The 19,759-nt window shown below is 42.6% G+C and overlaps 6 protein-coding genes across 6 annotated transcripts; 2 read left to right on the forward strand and 4 right to left on the reverse strand.

The window, feature by feature from the left end:
• Positions 1-250: 250 nt before the first annotated feature.
• PFICI_15288 (uncharacterized protein) lies at positions 251-1,372 on the reverse strand (the record flags this gene model as incomplete). Its single annotated transcript, XM_007843869.1, has 1 exon — positions 251-1,372. One exon carries the CDS (start codon positions 1,370-1,372, stop codon positions 251-253), a length of 1,122 nt encoding a protein of 373 aa, XP_007842060.1.
• Positions 1,373-2,115: 743 nt separating this feature from the next.
• PFICI_15289 (uncharacterized protein) lies at positions 2,116-3,776 on the reverse strand (the record flags this gene model as incomplete). The annotated part of the gene is made up of 4 exons (XM_007843870.1): positions 2,116-2,374; positions 2,435-3,045; positions 3,121-3,648; positions 3,705-3,776. 4 exons carry the CDS (start codon positions 3,774-3,776, stop codon positions 2,116-2,118), a joined length of 1,470 nt encoding a protein of 489 aa, XP_007842061.1.
• Positions 3,777-10,388: 6,612 nt separating this feature from the next.
• On the forward strand, positions 10,389-11,674 carry PFICI_15290 (uncharacterized protein; the record flags this gene model as incomplete). The annotated part of the gene is made up of 4 exons (XM_007843871.1): positions 10,389-10,461; positions 10,679-10,993; positions 11,052-11,440; positions 11,477-11,674. 4 exons carry the CDS (start codon positions 10,389-10,391, stop codon positions 11,672-11,674), a joined length of 975 nt encoding a protein of 324 aa, XP_007842062.1.
• Positions 11,675-12,031: 357 nt separating this feature from the next.
• PFICI_15291 (uncharacterized protein) lies at positions 12,032-13,020 on the reverse strand (the record flags this gene model as incomplete). The annotated part of the gene is made up of 4 exons (XM_007843872.1): positions 12,032-12,225; positions 12,283-12,384; positions 12,438-12,667; positions 12,734-13,020. The coding sequence occupies 4 exons, from the start codon at positions 13,018-13,020 to the stop codon at positions 12,032-12,034; spliced, it is 813 nt and encodes a 270-aa protein (XP_007842063.1).
• A 936-nt stretch (positions 13,021-13,956) lies between these two features.
• Positions 13,957-17,038, reverse strand: PFICI_15292 (uncharacterized protein; the record flags this gene model as incomplete). The annotated part of the gene is made up of 3 exons (XM_007843873.1): positions 13,957-15,140; positions 15,200-16,184; positions 16,244-17,038. 3 exons carry the CDS (start codon positions 17,036-17,038, stop codon positions 13,957-13,959), a joined length of 2,964 nt encoding a protein of 987 aa, XP_007842064.1.
• A 1,234-nt stretch (positions 17,039-18,272) lies between these two features.
• Positions 18,273-19,627, forward strand: PFICI_15293 (uncharacterized protein; the record flags this gene model as incomplete). Its single annotated transcript, XM_007843874.1, has 2 exons — positions 18,273-18,521; positions 18,587-19,627. The coding sequence occupies 2 exons, from the start codon at positions 18,273-18,275 to the stop codon at positions 19,625-19,627; spliced, it is 1,290 nt and encodes a 429-aa protein (XP_007842065.1).
• Positions 19,628-19,759: the final 132 nt, after the last annotated feature.

Consider the following 19,759-nt stretch of genomic DNA (forward strand, 5'->3'; position numbering starts at 1 on the left):
ACTCGAAACGAAATAGCGCGTCCATTCGGGTGAAAAGCTCGCGGATATTATTGATTCTATGATTCTTTCAGGATAGACTAGGACTAGAGGTATGATCATACTTGCTCAAGGTATTGAAAGATAGACGCTGTGAGTGCAGTACGACAGAATGAACTTGTATTTTGTCTTCGCGAATCGTGGAAATATGATTTGTGTTTATTTCTTACAATTCCTCCCTCCTCAGAATGTTATCCGCGGCATCTACCTAGTTTCAAAATCCCAACGTCTTCTCGTATTCTGCCGCTGCAGGTCCAATCGGCACCACAATCGTGTACGAAGCTCTCGAATCTTCTTCCGACACCCCATTGACCAAGTACAAGGGTGTCCTATCATTGTCAAAAAAGACCTTGGGCCTCTCCCTCCTGTAATAGTCAATAGAGGTGCCGTCGGTAAATTGCACCGTCGTATTGTACGCGGCCTTTTCCCGAAAGGTCCAAGGTCCCGTGTAGTTTCGCGCAAAGAGGTGCACTCCGACGTGAGGTCCCTTTTCGCCTCGCTCGGTGATATCGATCATGTAGTGTGCCAGAATGTGGAAGAATCCACGCTTGTCGCGCCATAGAAATGGGTCTTCGGTCCACGTCGGACTGTAGCTGGATGTGTTCCAGGTCGGCGTATAAGCGAGTTCATAGGGTGAAGTGTAGTTGTCTGCTCGGTATATAAAGTTGTCTTCGAGTGCAAGTAGGATCTCGGACGTCTGGTTCGCCGCGGTGTAGAGAGGCATGGCGGCCGGGTTGGTTTTGCCCGTAAAGAGGCGCTTCGGGGCATCCCAGTTCACCAGGTCTGTAGATGTGGTTACGGACACATTGTTCAGAAGTGTCTCGGCCTTGCAAGTTGTTGGCAAATCGAGACCATCTCCAATCGAGTATAGGAGATACTTTTGGTCAGCCTCGCTCCAGAACCAGGTTGGGTTGTGATGCCAGGCCGGTAGGACGTCTTGCTGCCAGGTGTAGGGCCCCGCAGGACCCGTGGTCGATGAGGCTCTGATGACGGTACTAAACGGCTTCCACCGGTTGAGACCACAGCCATGAGAGAATTGTGAAACAATCATGTGGAAGTGCGTCTTGTTGTTTCGATCTTGGATGATCTCACCACACCAGGAAGAGTTGCCTGCGCCGGTAATGTCGTAGAAATCAGAGCCGATATAGTCTGTGTGGTTATATCCCGATCCCTTCCTGGCAGGGTACAGGTCCAGCTCCCCGCAGTCTTCTGACCTCCATCCAGCGTCACAAGCACAACTGCCAGAATTGCAAACACCATTCAGACTGCAATCTTCATCAGTCGCACATGCCTTTCCGTGGGCTAGGAGGATGCATAACAAAGGGAATATGGTCATGAAGAAATGCATCATGACTCGGGACAAATTTTTGCTCTTGCTAACAATCATCAATACAAGAAATCATTTACCAGGTACAGTGGTACAATGTCGCGGACCTAGATCATTATTTGTCGTATGCATCTCACCCGAAAGACGTGACATCAGGACATTTTATACATACCATGTATTATGTCGAGAGATCGGCACTACTTCAAAGGTCGTCGCAGGTCCGTCCGAGAGTGCCAATAAAAATCAACAAATTGAGGCCCGGATGCGCAGTGCATTGTTGCTGTGGGTTTGGGAAGCTGTTCACCGCGTCGTCACATCTCGGGGGAGTGAATGGCGAAGGCAGGCAGAAGATGCACACCGAGTTGTCGTGGTATGGATAGATCAACAAGAGTGACGGCTGACTTGCGCCGATTGATCCGCGAATAATAGGTTGAAGGACTCCATATATAATATATCCGTCGGCTATTTTCTTTAACACGAGTTCGAGATACTGCTCCTGGTGCATTTTCATACCCTGCTAAAAGCACCTATAGATGCGCAGTAGGCACCAACCTTGTAGGTAGTTGGCGCCTGAAACGCGGTGATAAAGTGCTACTAGGAAACATTTAGCCGCTCTAATGTACCTAGAAACCCCACCCACTACTACTAGGGGTCATGGTTTGCATCTCGACATGAATACCTTGGACTCTCAAAAAGCCCCTGCATGCGCGAATATTTTGATTTTACAAACAAAAGGAGATTCAATAGTACATTTAATTAGTAACCCAGCATTGTTCCGCCTTGGGGCTGATCAAGAAATGATTGACCATGTCCATAGATTCCGGTGTCGTCTGAGGTGCCAAGCGAGAACCTTTGAATGTGCGGAAGTATAGCGCCGTGCCATGGCGCAGCTCCATTCGTGCCAAGTGAATACCCAGACACGTCCGAGTTCCAGCACCAAATGGGTGAAAGGCGACCTTGCTCGATGCTTGGAACTCTCCCTTTTCCGTGAGAAACCTCTCTGGCACGAAGCTGAACAAATCAAAATTAGTCATCTCGACATAGATATGCTCAGGAGTCGACGTCACTTACCTTTCGGGCGCATCGTAGATCCGAGCGTCACGGTGCAGACTGAATGCCTGGGTACTAACAGTGATGCCTTCTGGAATGTAATAGCCACCGAGCGTTGCGCCACCCTTTGGCACGGTCCGTGGCAGTGCCCCAGGCGCGGCACCATACAACCTGAGCGTCTCTTCTATGACAGCAGACAAGTATGGGAGCTTCTTTAGATCTTCGTCGGTGTAGTCTTCCGGAAGTGCCCCCACCTCGGCCTCCAACTTGGCCTGAACGGCGCGGTGGGACAAGACGGCCCAAACGATATAGGTGAGGGTTACTGCCGTCGTTCCAGAACCGGCCACAATAAAGCCAGCAGCTTCAAACGCCACTTCGTAATCTGTCAAGGTGGCATCTTCTTTTTCATTCTCCGACACAATCCTGGAAAACATGTTGGCTCCCTTTATCCCATCAAATCGAACGCGCCTCATCGTCTCCTCTGCAAATCTCTGCACATCGGCATCAGCAGTGACAAAATCTTGTATCGCGCGGTTGGGAATATAGTGTAGCATCTTGGCCAACACGGGTAACTCGGAGTTAAAGCCCCCATACTTCGTGGCGTCTTCGATTTTTTGCATTGCTGAGGTTTTCTAGTTTTGAAGTTTTGAAATTTTAGAACTTGGCCGGTTCACTGGACGGAAAATTGGGCAATATTTTCAGCTTACCTCTCCCTTATCCAACATTCCAAAAGGTTCTCCGAATGCGAGGTGGGAAATGACGTCTGCAGTCATGAGCGTCCACCACTTGAAGACGTCGAGCTGGCCATCTCGAGACAACTCGTCCTTCATCTTGTCCACCGTCATCGAAATCTTGTCCACGATTACCGAGTCCCAGTTTTGCGTAATGGCTGAGTTACTGAATAGAGGAGCAAGCAGCCTCCGTCGCTTGGCATGTTCGTGGGGATCAATCATGGAAAAGACGTCTGCACTCTCTCCTTGCCGAAATGACGAATACCATGGACTCTTAAGATAGCCGCTACCACTGCGATGGATCTCTTGAAAGGCTGCCGGGTCTGCAATGGCGATTTCATGTGGAGAAATGCGAACAATTGGGCCATATCTTTGGTGCAAATCATGCACATAATGCATTCTTCGACCCAAGACTACATGTTTCTTCAACCAGAGATGGGTAAATCTTGCATAGAATGGACCAGGAATGCGACGTAAGGGTGTACGGTAAGCTCGCCATAGTAACTGGAATGGATATAAGTCAAAGTCAACAAGGTAAAGATGTAGACTAGAGTATTTACCTGGAGTAGCAGAACAGCCAGCGCCAAGCTGCCCGCCTGGAGGATAATCCCGTGGCTAGAGATTGAACTCATATCGTGCCCTTTCGAATCCGACAAGGAAATGGATCGATACTTTTCGTGTACAGAAGATGATTAAGCATGCGAGAATAGGAAATTGACAGTGCCGTACATGGAATCTTGCATGTTTATATAACCCAGGTGTTCGGGAGTTCGCAATGTTCGGGCTGCGGCAATCGAGTGCCATGCCAATCAGTGGACTCCTCTATACCCCACAATCCGTCTATAAGGTCGCAATGTCTCCATCGCGTTGCCCCATTCAGTAGCACAGACTTTGGTATTGGACAATAATGATTGGCATATTGCTCCTATGCCACGAGCCGCTGACTCAGCGGGCATATAGTCTTCCAGCGGCCCGTTCGGGATGGACGCCTGCGCGCATGTTTTGCTCCAGTATTCATTAGATTAGTGGCACATAATAAGAAGGGATCTGCTTCTTTAGCGTCCACTCGTTCCCGATAGGGCTTGCAACTTGTCGGTGCGGGGCACAGCTGAACCATTTCAGGGTGATTATACTGTCTGTTAGTTTTGATTCGGCCTGTTTAATGGAAAATATCTTTTCAATTTTGAACCTCAACTTTCTTGCCCTCTTCTCGTCCACTCGGGGTGTAGATGCTTCAACGCTGCTTGCTTTTATTGACTCCTAGCTACGATTATCACACCATGTTTGCGCACCGTTTTCGTATATTTATAGTGGTGGCCTACACCGAGTCAAGTACTTGATTCTGCCCAGTGAATTGATTACAAAGCCTTGCGCGCGTCACTATCGGTGATGCCTGGAGAACCGATTGCTAGGTGGTACATATTATTAAGTGGTAATGTTACCTACTAGACTCCGAATTCCCATGTATTCAATGCTGTCTTGAAGTACAAGATGCGACGGGGACAGAAACGGGTGGATTGGTATTAGCGGCGAGAGTGCTGATATCGCCAGACCCAAAGTCTGTGGGAAATTAATAGGGACTTAGTGTATTTAGTATAAATAAACGGATCTGGCTATATAGGTTTAGTTAAATAAAGTGCACAAGACCTAATTGCCTCCTATAGCCCACCGGAAATAGCCGTTAAGCCGGAGGTCCCAGGGTCTAATGCTTTTATCCGTTAAAACGAAAGTTATACTTATTATTTTAGTTAAAATTAACTTTCTATACGCCTTTTATAATAAGCGATTTAATCGAAATAAAAGAATAAGCCCTATTACGATAATTTATAGTATAATTTATAATTAAATAATAATAATTATTCCTGTGGTTAGGTTATAATTTATTATATTTAGCAAATGCACGAAATGCTTAAAGTCCTTAGGTCGCATCGCTTTTATAAGCTTATTAGCGGCGTTTTCCGTAAATGTGATTTTTTTAATTAAAATATTCCTAATAAAAACTTTTTATTAAATATAATAAAAATACCTCTTAATATGCTTTTTCGTAGGTGTATTGGTTTAGGCTTTTGCTTACGCTTTTGCGCCTATATTATTAACTAATAAAGGAATCGCTTTTTAAGGTATTATTTTTAATTCTTTTAATAGGTTCCTAATAAATATAGCTTTACGAGCGCTTTTATTAATAGCGTAATATTTAGCTTTTATAATAAATTAAATAATTACGCTTTATAGCTTTAAATTTTAGCTTATTAGGGAGCCTATTATAAACGTTATTTATTTAAACGTAGATTTAAAGGTTAATTTATCGCTTATAAAATTAGCGTTAACGTAAATATATAATTTTAGTTTTTTATATTTAGTATAGCGATAAAATCGGGTATATTTTATTTTTTTTATGCGGGTGCTTTAAAGGTATTATAATATTTTATTTAAATGCTTAATGTAATTAGGAGACGGGTTATTTATAAAGCGAGTTTATACTTTATTATAGTATGCTATATTTACGCGTAATTTAATTATAGCATAATTCGTTTTCCCGAGCTTTTTAAAATACTAATTTTTAGATTTTTAATTAACGTAGCCTTTAAATTTATAGGTTATTGCTATTAATCCCGGATTAATAGGAATAGCAGCATTTTTGATATTTTAGTATCCGAATTTTTTAAATATTTAATTTAAATACCTATTTTATAATAATATAATATTATTATTTTCCTCCTGGATAATGCGTATTCCTAAATATTATTTAGCGGTACCTAAGTATTATAGTTTTAGCTATTTATTTAATTATTAAATTAATTTTTCGATAGCTTTAGTATTTATATATATAATTATAAAATCGTTTATATAAAAGGTTAATACCGTTTTATTAGCTTTGTTTTAGTAAATAGCATTATCGGTTTTTAATTTTATAAAGCCTAGTTTTTTTAATTTTTTTTTAATTTTTTGTTATTATTCGAAGCCATTTTGCTTTAAACCGTATAAAAGGCGTAATAGCCTAATTATATTATTAGGAGTATAATTATATTATTATATAATATTAGGGTGTTAAAATATAAATTTATTTAGGTATAAGAATTAGTGTATATAGATCTTTTTATTAAGCCGGCTTAATAAATAGGTTATAATAAAATCGATTTAAAAGATTTTTTAGCCTTTAATTATAGCTATCGCGATTAGAACGCGGATGCTTATTTATTTAGCTATATTAGCGAAGGTTTCCTTATAGTTAATTTTAAAAATTTAAATAAAGCCCTAAGCTATAAAGCGTGCCTTTTATTTATTTATATTACCGGTAAAATTATATTTGGTTTTATATATTTATTTAAATTTAATTAGTGGCTTTTACTTTAATTTAAAATTATTATAATCGAGGAATTCGAACGTTTTTTTTTAAATAGCTTAGTGATTTTTTTTGCTATAGCTTATTGCTAATTAGGCTATTTTTATATATTTTTTGCCTAATTAATCGATAATGGATTAGGGTTATATTTAATAATTAATATTAAGTATTCGTTTTGCATTTATTTAAATAAGTTATTATTAATTAATAATAAATAGTTATATAAGCTTTTATTTAGCGTAATTAATAGCGTGCCTTTAAAGCTTAGATTTTTTTTATCGTCCTAATTATAATCCCGTAAATTAATTAAAGCGTGGTAATTATTTTTTATAATTATATTTATATATACGTAGGTATATTTATTTAAGCTTTAACGTATTATAGCATAATTATAACCACTATTTATATATATTATAGCATATTTAATTATGCTTTACCGTATAGCTATATATATTTAAAAAAAGCCGGCTTTAAGTTACCGCGCCTTTTATCCCTATTTTTTAGCTATATTCGGATTACGAGGCTTTATATAGTAAGTTAGCTTTAAAGTTTTATATTGTAGCCTATTTTAAACGTGCTGCGGAAGTGATTTAATTATTTTTAACGGATCGGGCTAATTAGCGCTTTTATTAAGGTTTTTATAAAATATAACGTAAAAAATTATAATAAAGCGTATTATATCTAATATATATACCTCGTATAAATATTCCCTAAAATAATTTATAAATATACTTTTTAGCGCCTTTATTTATAATTTCTTAATTTACACCCTATTTTCCTTTAAAATATATATAAAAATACGCGATTTAAAAATTTTAAAGTGCCTAATTAATAGGCGATTAAGTATATTTTATAATTAAAAGTTATTTTTTTAGCGTTATTAAAAAGTAATTAATTCCTTTTTAGTAGGTATTATATGGTTTAAAACGATAACTTATATTTTGCAGATTTTATCCTAAAATACCGTAAAAATATTTATTTAAATATAAATAGCGCGCGTATTATTTTATAATACCTTAATCGCGCGTTTAGCGGTACCGTTTTAATATTAGTTATTTAATATTAACGTAGTTAATTCGATGCTTTTTTATTATGCGTAATTATTAAAAAAGCCGCCGCTAAAATTATTAGTTTTATTAATGCGAATTATTTTAATTCGGCGCTTTTTTTTCCTAAGCTCGTATTATAGCTAAACGATATATTTAAAAAAATCGCTTTATAAAATTTTTTTAAATAAAGTATCGATAAAATATAATTTTATAATTTTACGGTATTTAATTAGTGCAAAATAATAATTATTATTTAAATTAACGGGTTTAATCTTTTTAATATTAGCTTATAATAAGGTCGCCGCAAAATTTGCGCGAATGCGTATTAGATTTGCTAAATCGATCCGAACGCTTTTAGCTTTATCGTACGCATCGTATATTAGTATAGGAATGTTATTTAAATCTAAATTAATGCTTTTAGTGGCTTTAATCGTTTTAATTAGCCGTTTTTTATTTAAATAATTTAATCGATAATATTATAAAGTTATTTATTTAATTAATAGCTTCGTTAATCCGTTTAATGCTATTAAAGTTTATATATAAAATAGTTTTTTTTGCTTATATAGCTATAAAAACCACCCTTTTTTTATTATATTAATAATAGTTAATACTTTATTATTAGGCGTTTTAATAAAGTTATTATAAATTTTAAATTTAGCTTTATATAATTTATTATTAGAAATTACTTTTAATAGGAAGTTTTTAACGTAATAATATTTTTTAAGCGTTAATTCCCGGCGTTTGCTTTTAAAGCCACGCTATACGGTTAATATTTAGCCGTATTTTATTAGATATATTATATTATTCTTAATAATAATAGGTAATTAATTATATTTATTTAATTTAATAATTAATTTAGCGATAAAATTAGCTTTATCGTTTATAATATAAATATTAGCGCTTATATTTAATAGCTATCGTTTATGTAAATTTAGCGCTTAAATAGCTATTAAAATAAGGAAATTATAATAGTTCGTTTTATTTTATATATACGGATCGCATTATTTAGCAGGTTTATAGCGTTTGCTATTAAGCGTAGCTTATAATTATTTAATTGCGCCGAAAGCGACCCGCGTATAATAATTATAAGCTATTTTTAATTTTTTTAATTTTTATCCTAATTAAAGAGTTTTATAATTTTAGCGTTTTTAAATTAGTAAAAAAAATTATTATTTATTATAATTAATAATAACTGCTAAAAGCCCCGGAATACGCTTATAAACGCGCTTTCCCGGCCCCGGCTACGACCCGTACCGCGTTTACGGTAATTACCCTTATTTGCGTTTAATCGTATAATTGCGTTTAACTGCGTAAATAATTGCGTTAATTGCGTAAAATTAAAACTTTATTTGTTTGCAGTTTTTTCGTCGCGTTTTTTAAATTTATAATTAATTCGCCGATAACCTTTTTTACCGTAATACTAATAATTGCCGTTAATTTAACCGTTATTATTAATAAATAATAAATTAGCGTTATTTTTATTATTAATTGCTATTTTATTTATAAATTTAATTATAAAAGATTATTAAAGTTATATAAGTCCTAATATAACGCCTTTTAGGAGGATAGCTAATTAATTTTTTTTTTTTTATTTATTTTAAAGCTTTATTTTTAATAATTTTTAGATATAATTAAATTTAATTATTTAAAATAAAGCGTTAATTATTAGCGTTATAGCTTTTTTGTATATAATAATTTTATTCGGCATTAAATTTAGCTGGGTTTTTGCTATTATAGTCGAATTTATATAATTTTTTAATAGTTTTTACCTTTTTTTAATAATAATAAAATTAAATTAATTATAAAAAGCATCTTTTATTTTTATATTTATTAAATAATATTTTATAATTATTAATAGCGTTTTATCGTTAATTATAGCTAAAATTATAATAGTAATAAGCTTTTTATTTAAAGGGTAAATAGGGGTTTTTGCGATTTATTTAGCGGCCTGCTTATTAAGCTTAAGCAGTGCTATATAGGCGCGATAATTAAAGGTTCCTATTAAAAATTTTAATTTATCGATTTTAAATTTAAAGTCTTTTAAGCAAGGAATTAATATAATTAAAGCTTGCTTTAGTATATTATAGCCAGCTATATTAGCGGTTATTTGCCTTATATTTTTAATTATAGCTTCCGTAATATCCGCTATAATTATATATTTTATAGCGTTTTAGCTAGCTTTATTAGCGATCGCTTAAATAGCTATTATAGCGCTTTAATTACTTTTAATTAAAATGCCTTAGCTAATAATATAAGGTTCTAAATAACCTTTAGTGCTAAATGCTATATTATAATAAAAAAAGCTATTTATAATATTTTTTATATTAATAATAGTGCTATTATATAGGAAATTAATAGGGATTTAGTATATTTAATATAAATAAACGGATTTAGCTATATAGGTTTAGTTAAATAAAGTGCATAAGACCTAATTGCCTTTTATAGCCTACCGGAAATAGCCGTTAAGCCGGAGGTCCCGGGGTCTGATGCTTTTATCCGTCAAAACGAGAGTTGTACCCATTACTTTAGTCAAAGTCAACTTTCCACAAAGTCCACTAGCCATTATTCTTCAAGTTTGCTTCAATGCAACGGCTGGATTGATAGACAACTGGAAAAATTTGAAGCCAGGAGCTGACGATGGAGCAACAGTCTCTCCATCTTTCTCGAAATCGGGGTGTCACTGAAAGCTTTGCTATTCTGCTTCCTTCAATAGATATGCGGATGCAAATGAGGTGGATAAGACAAACCCGGCCTTCCGCGCTGACAACCAGTCAGGCAACGGCACAAATATTGAAGCGTTATGTTTCGTTTGCACGCCTGACCACACGTCGCAGACCATATTACAAATCTATATGCCTGTCTCAAGCTTGAATTCGGCTTTGGCTTGTAAAAGAGATGAAAATAAATCCGACAACTTCTCACAAAGTGAGAATGAACCCGACAGCATATTTGAACGTTCAGGATATAAACTCTCTCCTGATCCAGAAGACAGTTGGAAGGACCATCTACCATCTTCTCCTTTCTCATCTTGCTCGATCAAATCATCAAGTCTCATAGCACTATTCATTCTTCAATATTATTCACTGAAATTGAAACGCTTCAACTACATTTACGATGGCTGCCTTTAATTAAAACACTACAGGAGCTGAAGTCATCTCAGCTCTCGCATCTCGTGTCAAGGGTCGCACCTTTGTAACCACTGGAGCCAATGCCCAATGCCTCGGCGGCCAGATTGCCACAACGCTTGCCAGTGGCAGTCCTGCTCAGATCATACTCGCCTCTCGAACTGCCAATAATGTTCAGCCGGTCCTCGACAGCATCAAAGCTATCGATAGCTCTATCAAGACCACTTACGTGCCGCTGGACCTGACTGACCGCGACTCTGTCAAGAACGCTGCCGAGACCATTCTGGCTACAGCCCCCAAGATTGACGTGTTGATCAACAATGCTGGAATCAGTAAGTAACTTACTTATTTAGAGGCTGGCTGAATAATGAAATTACTCGTCTTTTGTAGTGGCTGTACTGGATTACACAAAGGATAAGCACGGCGTGGAGCTGCAGTTCTCCGCCAATCATGTTGGGCCATTCTTGTTCACCAACCTTCTGGTGACTGCCCTAGAGGCTGCCGGACCCGGCTCACGTGTGGTGAATGTGAGCAGCCAGGCCTATCGCTGTAGTCCTGTGCAGTTTGAGGACTGGAACTTCTCGGACGGCAAGACCTACGATATCTGGACATCCTATGGACAGTCCAAGACGGCCAACATTCTCTTCGCCGTTGGCTTGACCAAGCGTCTTAGTAGCCGCGGTATCACTGCTTCCGCGCTCCATCCTGGATTGATCATGGGCACCAGCTTGGGTACCCACCTTGACCAGAGTGCGTTTGCCAATGTCGATGAAATCACCGTGAGAAATACTGGCCGCCATTGGTACTGGGACTAGCCTCAGACCAAGACAATCGAGCAGGGCGCAGCTACCCCGCTGATGGCTGCTCTTGATCCCGAGATTGTCTCCAAGTCGCCTGCCTACATCACCAATGCCAAGGGGGAAAAGCCATACGAGTTTGCAGATGATGCCGAGCTTGCTGATAAGCTGTGGGTCCTCAGCGAAGAGATTCTGGGACAGAAGTTTTCTTACTAGTTTTCCTGGCTCGAGCAAACTTGTCTGGGTGAAGGCAGCCTGAAGATTGCGGTGCAGGTTGATACAGCGATTATTAAACGAGTGCCTATATGTGTGTGGCCAAGTATATTGACCCTAGACGTGGGATTTGACTAAGTAGAATTTCAACCATGCTCTGTAGGTACTAGTAGGCATGCTGCCCACCATCTCTTAATACAGAAATCTCCACTTATGGATTGATGTAGTGCCATGCCGAACTCTTTAAACATGTATCTTAGTGGATATTCACAGGGAGTCGCATATCTGGAGTCTCAGAAAAATGATTGTTATGATCGTTTCAATTCTGATAATAACATTCAACTGAAGACTCTCTTCATATTACTGTGCCGTGTAACCTCCATCGACTGGTAAGCAAACCCCCGTGATCCATGAGGCTTCTGCACTAGCTAGAAAAATGGCCGCGCCTACGATATCTTCAGGTTTACCAACGCCACCAAAGGGATGTCGAGCCTCGATCCCTTTGGCATCATCTAGATGGGTTATTGTTTCGGAAAAGATGGCGGTCTGTGTGTCTGTTTTCACCTTTGTCAGGATTACATCATATTGGCGAGAGAAGAGCTTAAACTTACATCCAGGACATATCGCATTGCAGTGAATCTTATCCTCAGCATAGTCCAAAGCTACCTGTCTGGTAATGTTTGATACAGCCGCCTTAGCAGCAGCGTAGGATACTAGGAACCATTATTCAGGCGTCCTTTGATGCATAACATTGAAATAAACTTACTATTAAAGCGACCACCGACAAGTCCAAAGATGGAGGACATGTTGATGATCCATCCTCTATGTCCGTTGACCACTTCTTGCTGTAGCATCTGGGCAATGACAAACTTGCAGCAGTGGAAGACTGACTTGACATTGACCGCCATGGTAATATCCCAAGTGCTTTCCGGAGTCTCGTGGAGCTTTAGGGGTGCACGTCCGGCTTCCAAAGAGATTCCCGCGTTATTGACGAGTCTAAACCAGATAGAAAAGGTTAGTTGGGAGCCGAGTAGCGGGTACTTGATCAAAAACTCATCCTACATATCGACACGTCCAAAGGCCGACACTGCTTGCTCAACCATGTTCTGCACATCTGTCGCCTGGCTGACGTCCACGCGAACAAATATTGCTCGTCCACCCTCCTTGGTGATCATTTCATTGGTGCATGGAACCGAGGCTTGCGGCTCTGGGCCGGCAGATCGGGCTTCCCGCTTCAGATCGGCGCAGACGACGGCAGCTCCCTCGCGGGCGTACGCCAAAGCTATCGCCCTCCCTATTCCAGAGGAAGATCCGGTGACGATGGCCACTTTGTCTTGGAGTCTAGACATGGTTGGTTGCAAAAGTGTTGAAGAAAATGGTACGCAGAACAAACTCTCTTCAGGAAGACAAGATTAAGAGCAGCAGAGATTTGGTCAAGTCCAACAAGCGTTCTCCGCACGATAGATCCGGATTTAATCGAATTGATGTCGTACAAGCGAGGTCCTGAGATGGACTATTGGGGTACTTCCGGACGGCCGTGGAGAGCAGCAGACAGTTTTCAGTGGGTTGCCCCATTTGGCAATCGGTCGGCAAACTTGCCGTTTTGGTATAGTATAAATGAACAAATGCGGAGAAGTATGACTTTGAAGCCAGTGGCCTAGCTCACGAATCGGATACACATCAAACCCAGTAAATACGCAATGGTGTTTTCACACATTGAATGTCAGTGGCTCCTGATCTGCCCCACGTCAGATTTCATATCTTCTTCTCAATGCGGGTGGGCTCGCAATATGTTTTAGGCGCATGCCGTGACTGCATGGGAAATGTTGAAGGTTATTGGCCTCGGATAAGTTGCTCAATTCTTAAAGCGACATCTTTAGCATTAAGACGCAACTAGTTGGCTTCTTCCACACAAAGAGGTTTGGAGATAGATAGGGCGCTACATGAACCAGCGTCACTGATGTGAATCTACACTAGGTCCCATGACTTGGTCAAGCGAATGTAGGTTAGACGGACAGGAGAGGCAGAATATTGAGGTAAATTGGGTGTTGTATTAGGTAAGACTAGTAGGTAACTAACGGATTCTCATTCTCGTGGGCTCCCTCCAGGGACTCCTGCCATTTGGTCGAACTTTCCCGGGAATTCCCGGGCCATATGCTTCACGCAGCATTTTTGAGTGCCAGTGAGCATGGACTTGACATCTCGACCATGAGAAACGAGTTTCATTACCTATCAGAATATGAAATGAACATCAAGCGTCTCTCGTCTCCATGAGACTTTGCCCCTTAGTAATAGACGTTGCGATCCTCGGACCAGCCTGGGCGAAGGTACGACCCATCAAATCTGGAGTTCAAAGAAGATCGGGTTAAGCTGGTTATCTCCCAGGTAACATCCAAAGACGCACCCTCGTCGTCTTGTGACCACAGTGCGATGGCTATTGTGTTTTTGCCGCTATAATCTAGGATTCCGGGAGGTACTGGGAAACTTGAGGTGCTGCCAACATATGGCATATAGCGGCCGTATTGGTACCCGTTGACGTAAAGAAGCGCCCTCACTCTTTCCGTTGGGTTATTCGTTGCGATGGTGAACACAATCGAGGCATCGTGTCCTTCGGGAATATCCAGATCAACCAGTGTACGGTAAAATTGAATGGTAGCCTCTTGGACACCAGCAGACGGACTCCCGACTGACCATGTCGCATCATCAAAGCCTGGGAGGTGCCATCCCAGACGCTCAGCTACCAGTCCTCCTTCATTGTAAGGGCCACGGACCGTGTCGACAGTCTTGTTCATCGGGGCTCCAACAGTGCCTGCCAGCTTCCATTGAATGGCTTCACTGGTATCGTTCAGAGCGGCACTCAGAATACCGCGCGGCTTTGTCGCGCCGCTCGTCTCATCGTGGCCAGTATTGTCTTGCACGAGCAGAATGATATTCTCGCCATCGCTGTCAATTGTAGCATTTTCAAAAGAAACCGACAGGGTCGAGCTGGCGTCTCCTGCGTCTCCGGCATAAGAGCCGACTTGCTGGCCGTTCAGGTACGCCGAGAATGCAAAGCCTCGGCCGCCTTGGACCTCAAAGACACCGCCTGTTGCTGAGCCGTTAAAGGTGCCGCGCCACAGACTAAAGCCGTGATGAGGACCGTACAAATCGACATAGAGACCCTTGTCGGCAGAGACCCAGGCGTCGCTGGTTGCCGAGTAGTTCACAAAGCGCTCTGGAAGCGTATCATGAGTCTTCCAATCGATTAGTGGAGGCAACTCGTAACTGTCAGGACCGTTGATTGTGGCTATCAAGGACCCATAGCTCGATTTGGTGAAGGAAGTCGATTTTCCATTCCACCACAATCTATTCACCGAGCTGGTGGCGAAGATCTCGACCTCGGTCGTTGCGTTGGTATCTCCGTGTACATGAAGACCATTGGTATCATCAATACCAGCTTCACGGACAAGATGAGGTCCTTGAACGACGACTACAGCTTGGTCAGTATGTGCATTTGTGATATGCTCCTGCTTATCGATGGGGACTCACTGGTTTGATTCACCGGAGCTGAAGGGTCCTTGGTCAGAACCGGAAGGAAAGTATGCCAAGCCGCAACTCGATCGAGCAGCAAAACACGCACATCTCCAACTTTTAAGAGACTAGACCCCTCACCCTGCGTAAAGGCCGTGATCACTCCATCCACAGTCTGATTGAAGGACACATCGGAGCATCCATCACAATTGAGAATCTCGCCGCCTTCGGCATCTTTCAGCAAGAACTCTCCGCTTTCCCCAGCTGGTACCCAAAGGATCAAGACCGGGGCGTTGTCAATGACCACATAGCTGAATACTTCGGCCGTGGAATAAATGAGCTGCTGATCTGCAAACGTGAAGTCGGTGACGACAATCTTGGCAATGTGCCCAGATAGTGGAAGCGCACTAATCACTTGAGGAATCACGAGGCTGCCGATCGATGTGGTGACATTCATGTGAAATGATTCGGCCGAATCCTCCGTCGACGTCGCATGTCGCACGACGTAGAATGCAGCGTCGGTATCGGGATTTCGAAGCTCGGTGGCACTAATGGCGTCATTATCAATCACGGCGTCAGTCCCATTCAGCCTGTCGACCTTGGCGAGATCCTGGGCAACCCGGGTGAACAAGGCAAGATTCTTGACTTCGTACCACGAGTCACGCAGGGTACGATCTTCCGCAATGGGCGCCGAATAGTCGTAGCTGGACCCGATGAAGGGCACACCGATCCATCCCCAGTTCGTACCCCCGGCAAACATGTACATGATTTGTGCCGACATCTTCTGGTCAATATTGTGTCGATAATAGACGTTGCGAAAGTCGGGACCAACCGAGGCTTCACAGCTTTCTGCGCCCAGCGGCAAGACTCTCCCGCCTTGGAACTCGGGCATCAGACCTGGCTGGTTCGGTGCTACTTCTTGGAAATAGTCATAGTATTTCAAAAGCGTGAAGTCATCATTGGCTGAGCTACAGTCGTCTGGGTTGCACGACCAACAAAGTGGCTACAGCGATCATTAGTATAATGCAAGCCAAGCTCACGAGTAGTATGCGAGTCACGTACATAAGAGTCCAGTCCCCAGACGTCCACATCGCCTCCGGCTCCGACCGTGTCGTAGTCCTTGGACCAATCAGGGTAGTGCCCCGGTGCATTGGCCGTCGTCGGCACCTCGACGCCCTGCTCCCTGATCAAGGCTTCAAGGTTCTCCATGTACCCGATGCCCGGCCCATTCGGCGTCTTGGCCGTGCGGTCCTTGTACTGGGACGGAAACTCGTTGTCGACCTGGATGGAGATGATGGTCCCGTTCTTGTGAATTTGGTGGTCGCGGATGATGTCGGTGATCTCCGTCATGTAGTCTTGCCACGCGGCCGTATAGCGTGTGTCGTTTGTGCGCAGCGACCCATAGTCTCCCGTGGTCACCCATATCGGATAGCCGCCAGCATTCAATTCCCCATTGGTGTAGGGTCCCGGCCTGGCCATTACATAGAGGCCGGCATCTTCGGCGTATTGAAGAAGTCTCCGGTAGTCACGAAAGGCGGTAGTAAAGTCGACCTGAGAAGGAAAGGATTCGTGCATCCCCCACATGTTATAGAAGGAGAATGTGTTCATGCCGCTGGCTTTGAACTTTTGGGCTATGTCTTGCCACATTTCCGGAACCGGCGTGCGAAAGGGATGCATTTCGCCTCCAAAAAGGTACTTTCTCTCGCCATTGATGATGAAGCTGTAATGGTCCCATTGCACGACATCTGTATAGCCAGAGTCGCTGATTGGCCATGAATCACCGGCTGCTTTGGCTGGTTGCAGCTGGGCTAGGGGGACCAGGGAGATCAGAAGGGGGTTGATAATGCGGCCAAACATGTTGACTAGGGTAAAGGGTAAGCCAATGCGCGCGCGTCATTTCGTCTAGATGTATCCCTTCTCTGCAAATACCATAGTATTTATAGGATCAACTGGAAAATCCATTGCTAAGAGACTCGGCTCAAGGGATGATTGTAATTTCTAAGCTCGTGGTATTTCCTGTAAGTGGCGGTTACTTCTGCAGCCCACCGGGATTGGGCGCGGGGACTGTGAATATGGCGTAAACTTGCTTCGGCATATTTCGGGGCGACTCAAAAACAGGATGGACACTTTCGAACCCCAATTATTATGGTGCATGTAGAAAATCAACGCGAAAAAGCCAACTTTTTACTTGTAAAAGTCATCAAGATGACAATTTTGAACTGGGTCCATGTCGAGCCGGATTCAATTGTCACTGCCAAGTGATACCATAGTCATGCAGGACGATGATTGGCGTTTACAACTGCATACCTTTCGTCGCAACTTTATTGCGTCGTGGCAATAAATCAATGATGTGTGCACTTTTACGCAAGGAATTATTGCGTTGAATGCAAGGCATGTCTATCTAGTTGAGTGAAAGATGATCGTGAAGGGTAAGCTAGACTTTGCTCTAGCCAGACCATGAGTGCTAAAGGCATCAAGAAGCAAGTCCTACATTGTTGGTAAAGCGATACTTTCTGCCTTCTCGGGAGACTGAGCTGCTGATTATTGGAACCATCAATCGCTTCATAGGCAGTTGAACTAGATCAGTGACTGATAGTGACGGTGATTATGTATTCTTTTGATTGTCACTGGGGTGACATCGCTACAACACTCCCTGGTAATAAATCAAAGATACCAATAACACTCCCATGACGGTTTCAGCTTAGATTTTCCAGTCAGGTACGAGTGGAAATGAGAGCGTGTCCATTTTTAGACCTAGGCCGAGGATGACCTGTTGAACAAGACTCTGAGTATACTCGGCTCCATTTGATGGAGCACCGCCACGCTATTCGCATATCACTAGCCACATCTGCCTCCCGATCACCCCCGCCAAGGTCGGCGATGAAAAAGAGATCATAGTGGATACATGACTCGTCAAGGACTCCGCATTTTTATGACACAAGGGCGTGTCACCGAAGACCGGGTGTTAGTCAAAAACTCCGGTTCATCTTTGGAATAGCTACTCTACTAGTATCTTTACACGCAACCACAATTGACTGGAAATTTTGCTGGTTTTTTCGAAAAGAGAAAAGCGACCAAGTCTTGCCCAAACATGAGTGCCACTCAGCCAGATCTCGTCGAGGGCATGGCGCATCAGGACCCTTCGGTCTCGAGCACCAATGCCATCAATCTCGAGTCGCCGGCCACACGGCTTCATCATCTCTCGCTGTCGGCCCAGACGATTCACGCCGACGACTTTCTCAACTCGTCTCATCAGGCCGTTGCGCCGCCCATGCATGTAGCCACGACGTTTCGGTACAACAGAGATCCGGAGAAGCTCCAGGCTCATCACAATGAAAATGTTTGTTACTTTTATACTCACAAACAAGATTCATGAGACATTAATCACTAACAAGAGTTATGAAGCCCAACAACCCCCTTGATTCTCATGTGTACTCCCGCATCAGTAATCCAAACACTACACGCCTCGAGGCCATTCTCACCTCAATCCTGCGCGGACCCTCTCTGACGTACAGCTCCGGCCTCGCGGCATTCCACGCCATGCTCGTCCATCTGAATCCAAAGCGCATCGCCATTGGCGACGGCTACCATGGATGCCACGGCGTCATCAAGCTGCTCTCCAAGCTTACGGGTCTGCAAATGCTGGACCTCGACTGCCCGGATACGGAGCTGGGGCCGGGCGACGTGATCCACGTCGAGACACCCCTGAACCCGGTGGGCACGGCACGCAACCTCGAATTCTACCGAAAGAAGGCTGACCGGACGGGCGCGTGGCTGACCATTGACGCTACATTTGCGCCGCCGCCGCTGCTGGATCCGTTCCTCTGGGGCGCCGACGTGGTCATGCACTCGGGCACCAAGTACTTTGGAGGCCACAGCGACATGCTGTGTGGCGTTCTGTCACTTGCGCCCAAGCATAGTGATCGACTCGAGGAACTCAATTCCGAAAGACTCGTCATTGGAGGTGTGCTCGGCAGTCTCGAGGGCTGGCTGGGCGTGAGGAGCTTGAGAACACTAGAGATTCGGGTAAAGAAGCAAAGCCATGACGCAGAGAAACTGGTCCAATGGCTCTCGTCTGAGCTGGCAAAGGAGGGAAGTGCCGTGAGCAAAGTCGTGGGAGAAGTGTTGCACGCAAGCCTGCAAAAGGATGCTTTGGAAGGCGATGATGCATGGCTCAAGAGGCAGATGCCGAATGGATTCGGTCCCGTCTTTGCGTTCAAGACCAGAGACGAGCGCTCTGCCAGGATTCTACCCAGCAAGCTGCATCTCTTCCACCATGCAACCAGTCTGGGCGGCATCGAAAGCTTGATCGAGTGGAGATCCATGTCGGACGATACTTGCGATAAGCGGCTGTTGCGAGTAAGTGTCGGTATAGAAGGTTGGGAGGACCTGAAGGAAGATTTGTCGCAGGCATTCGACGCTTTGATCAAGGAGCAAAATGCATAAATTTCCGCAATCATGTCCAGTCTGGAAGATGCGTTCCATATATGGCATTAGATTTCTCAATAAACTGAAAGTCATGTCCATTCCACTCCCAGTCAATGTTGGAGGATAGCAGTTCGCGTTTGCCTCGAGCCC

Source organism: Pestalotiopsis fici (genome assembly GCF_000516985.1).
Source record: "Pestalotiopsis fici W106-1 unplaced genomic scaffold PFICI_Scf_17, whole genome shotgun sequence".
NCBI classification, from domain to species: domain Eukaryota; kingdom Fungi; phylum Ascomycota; class Sordariomycetes; order Amphisphaeriales; family Sporocadaceae; genus Pestalotiopsis; species Pestalotiopsis fici.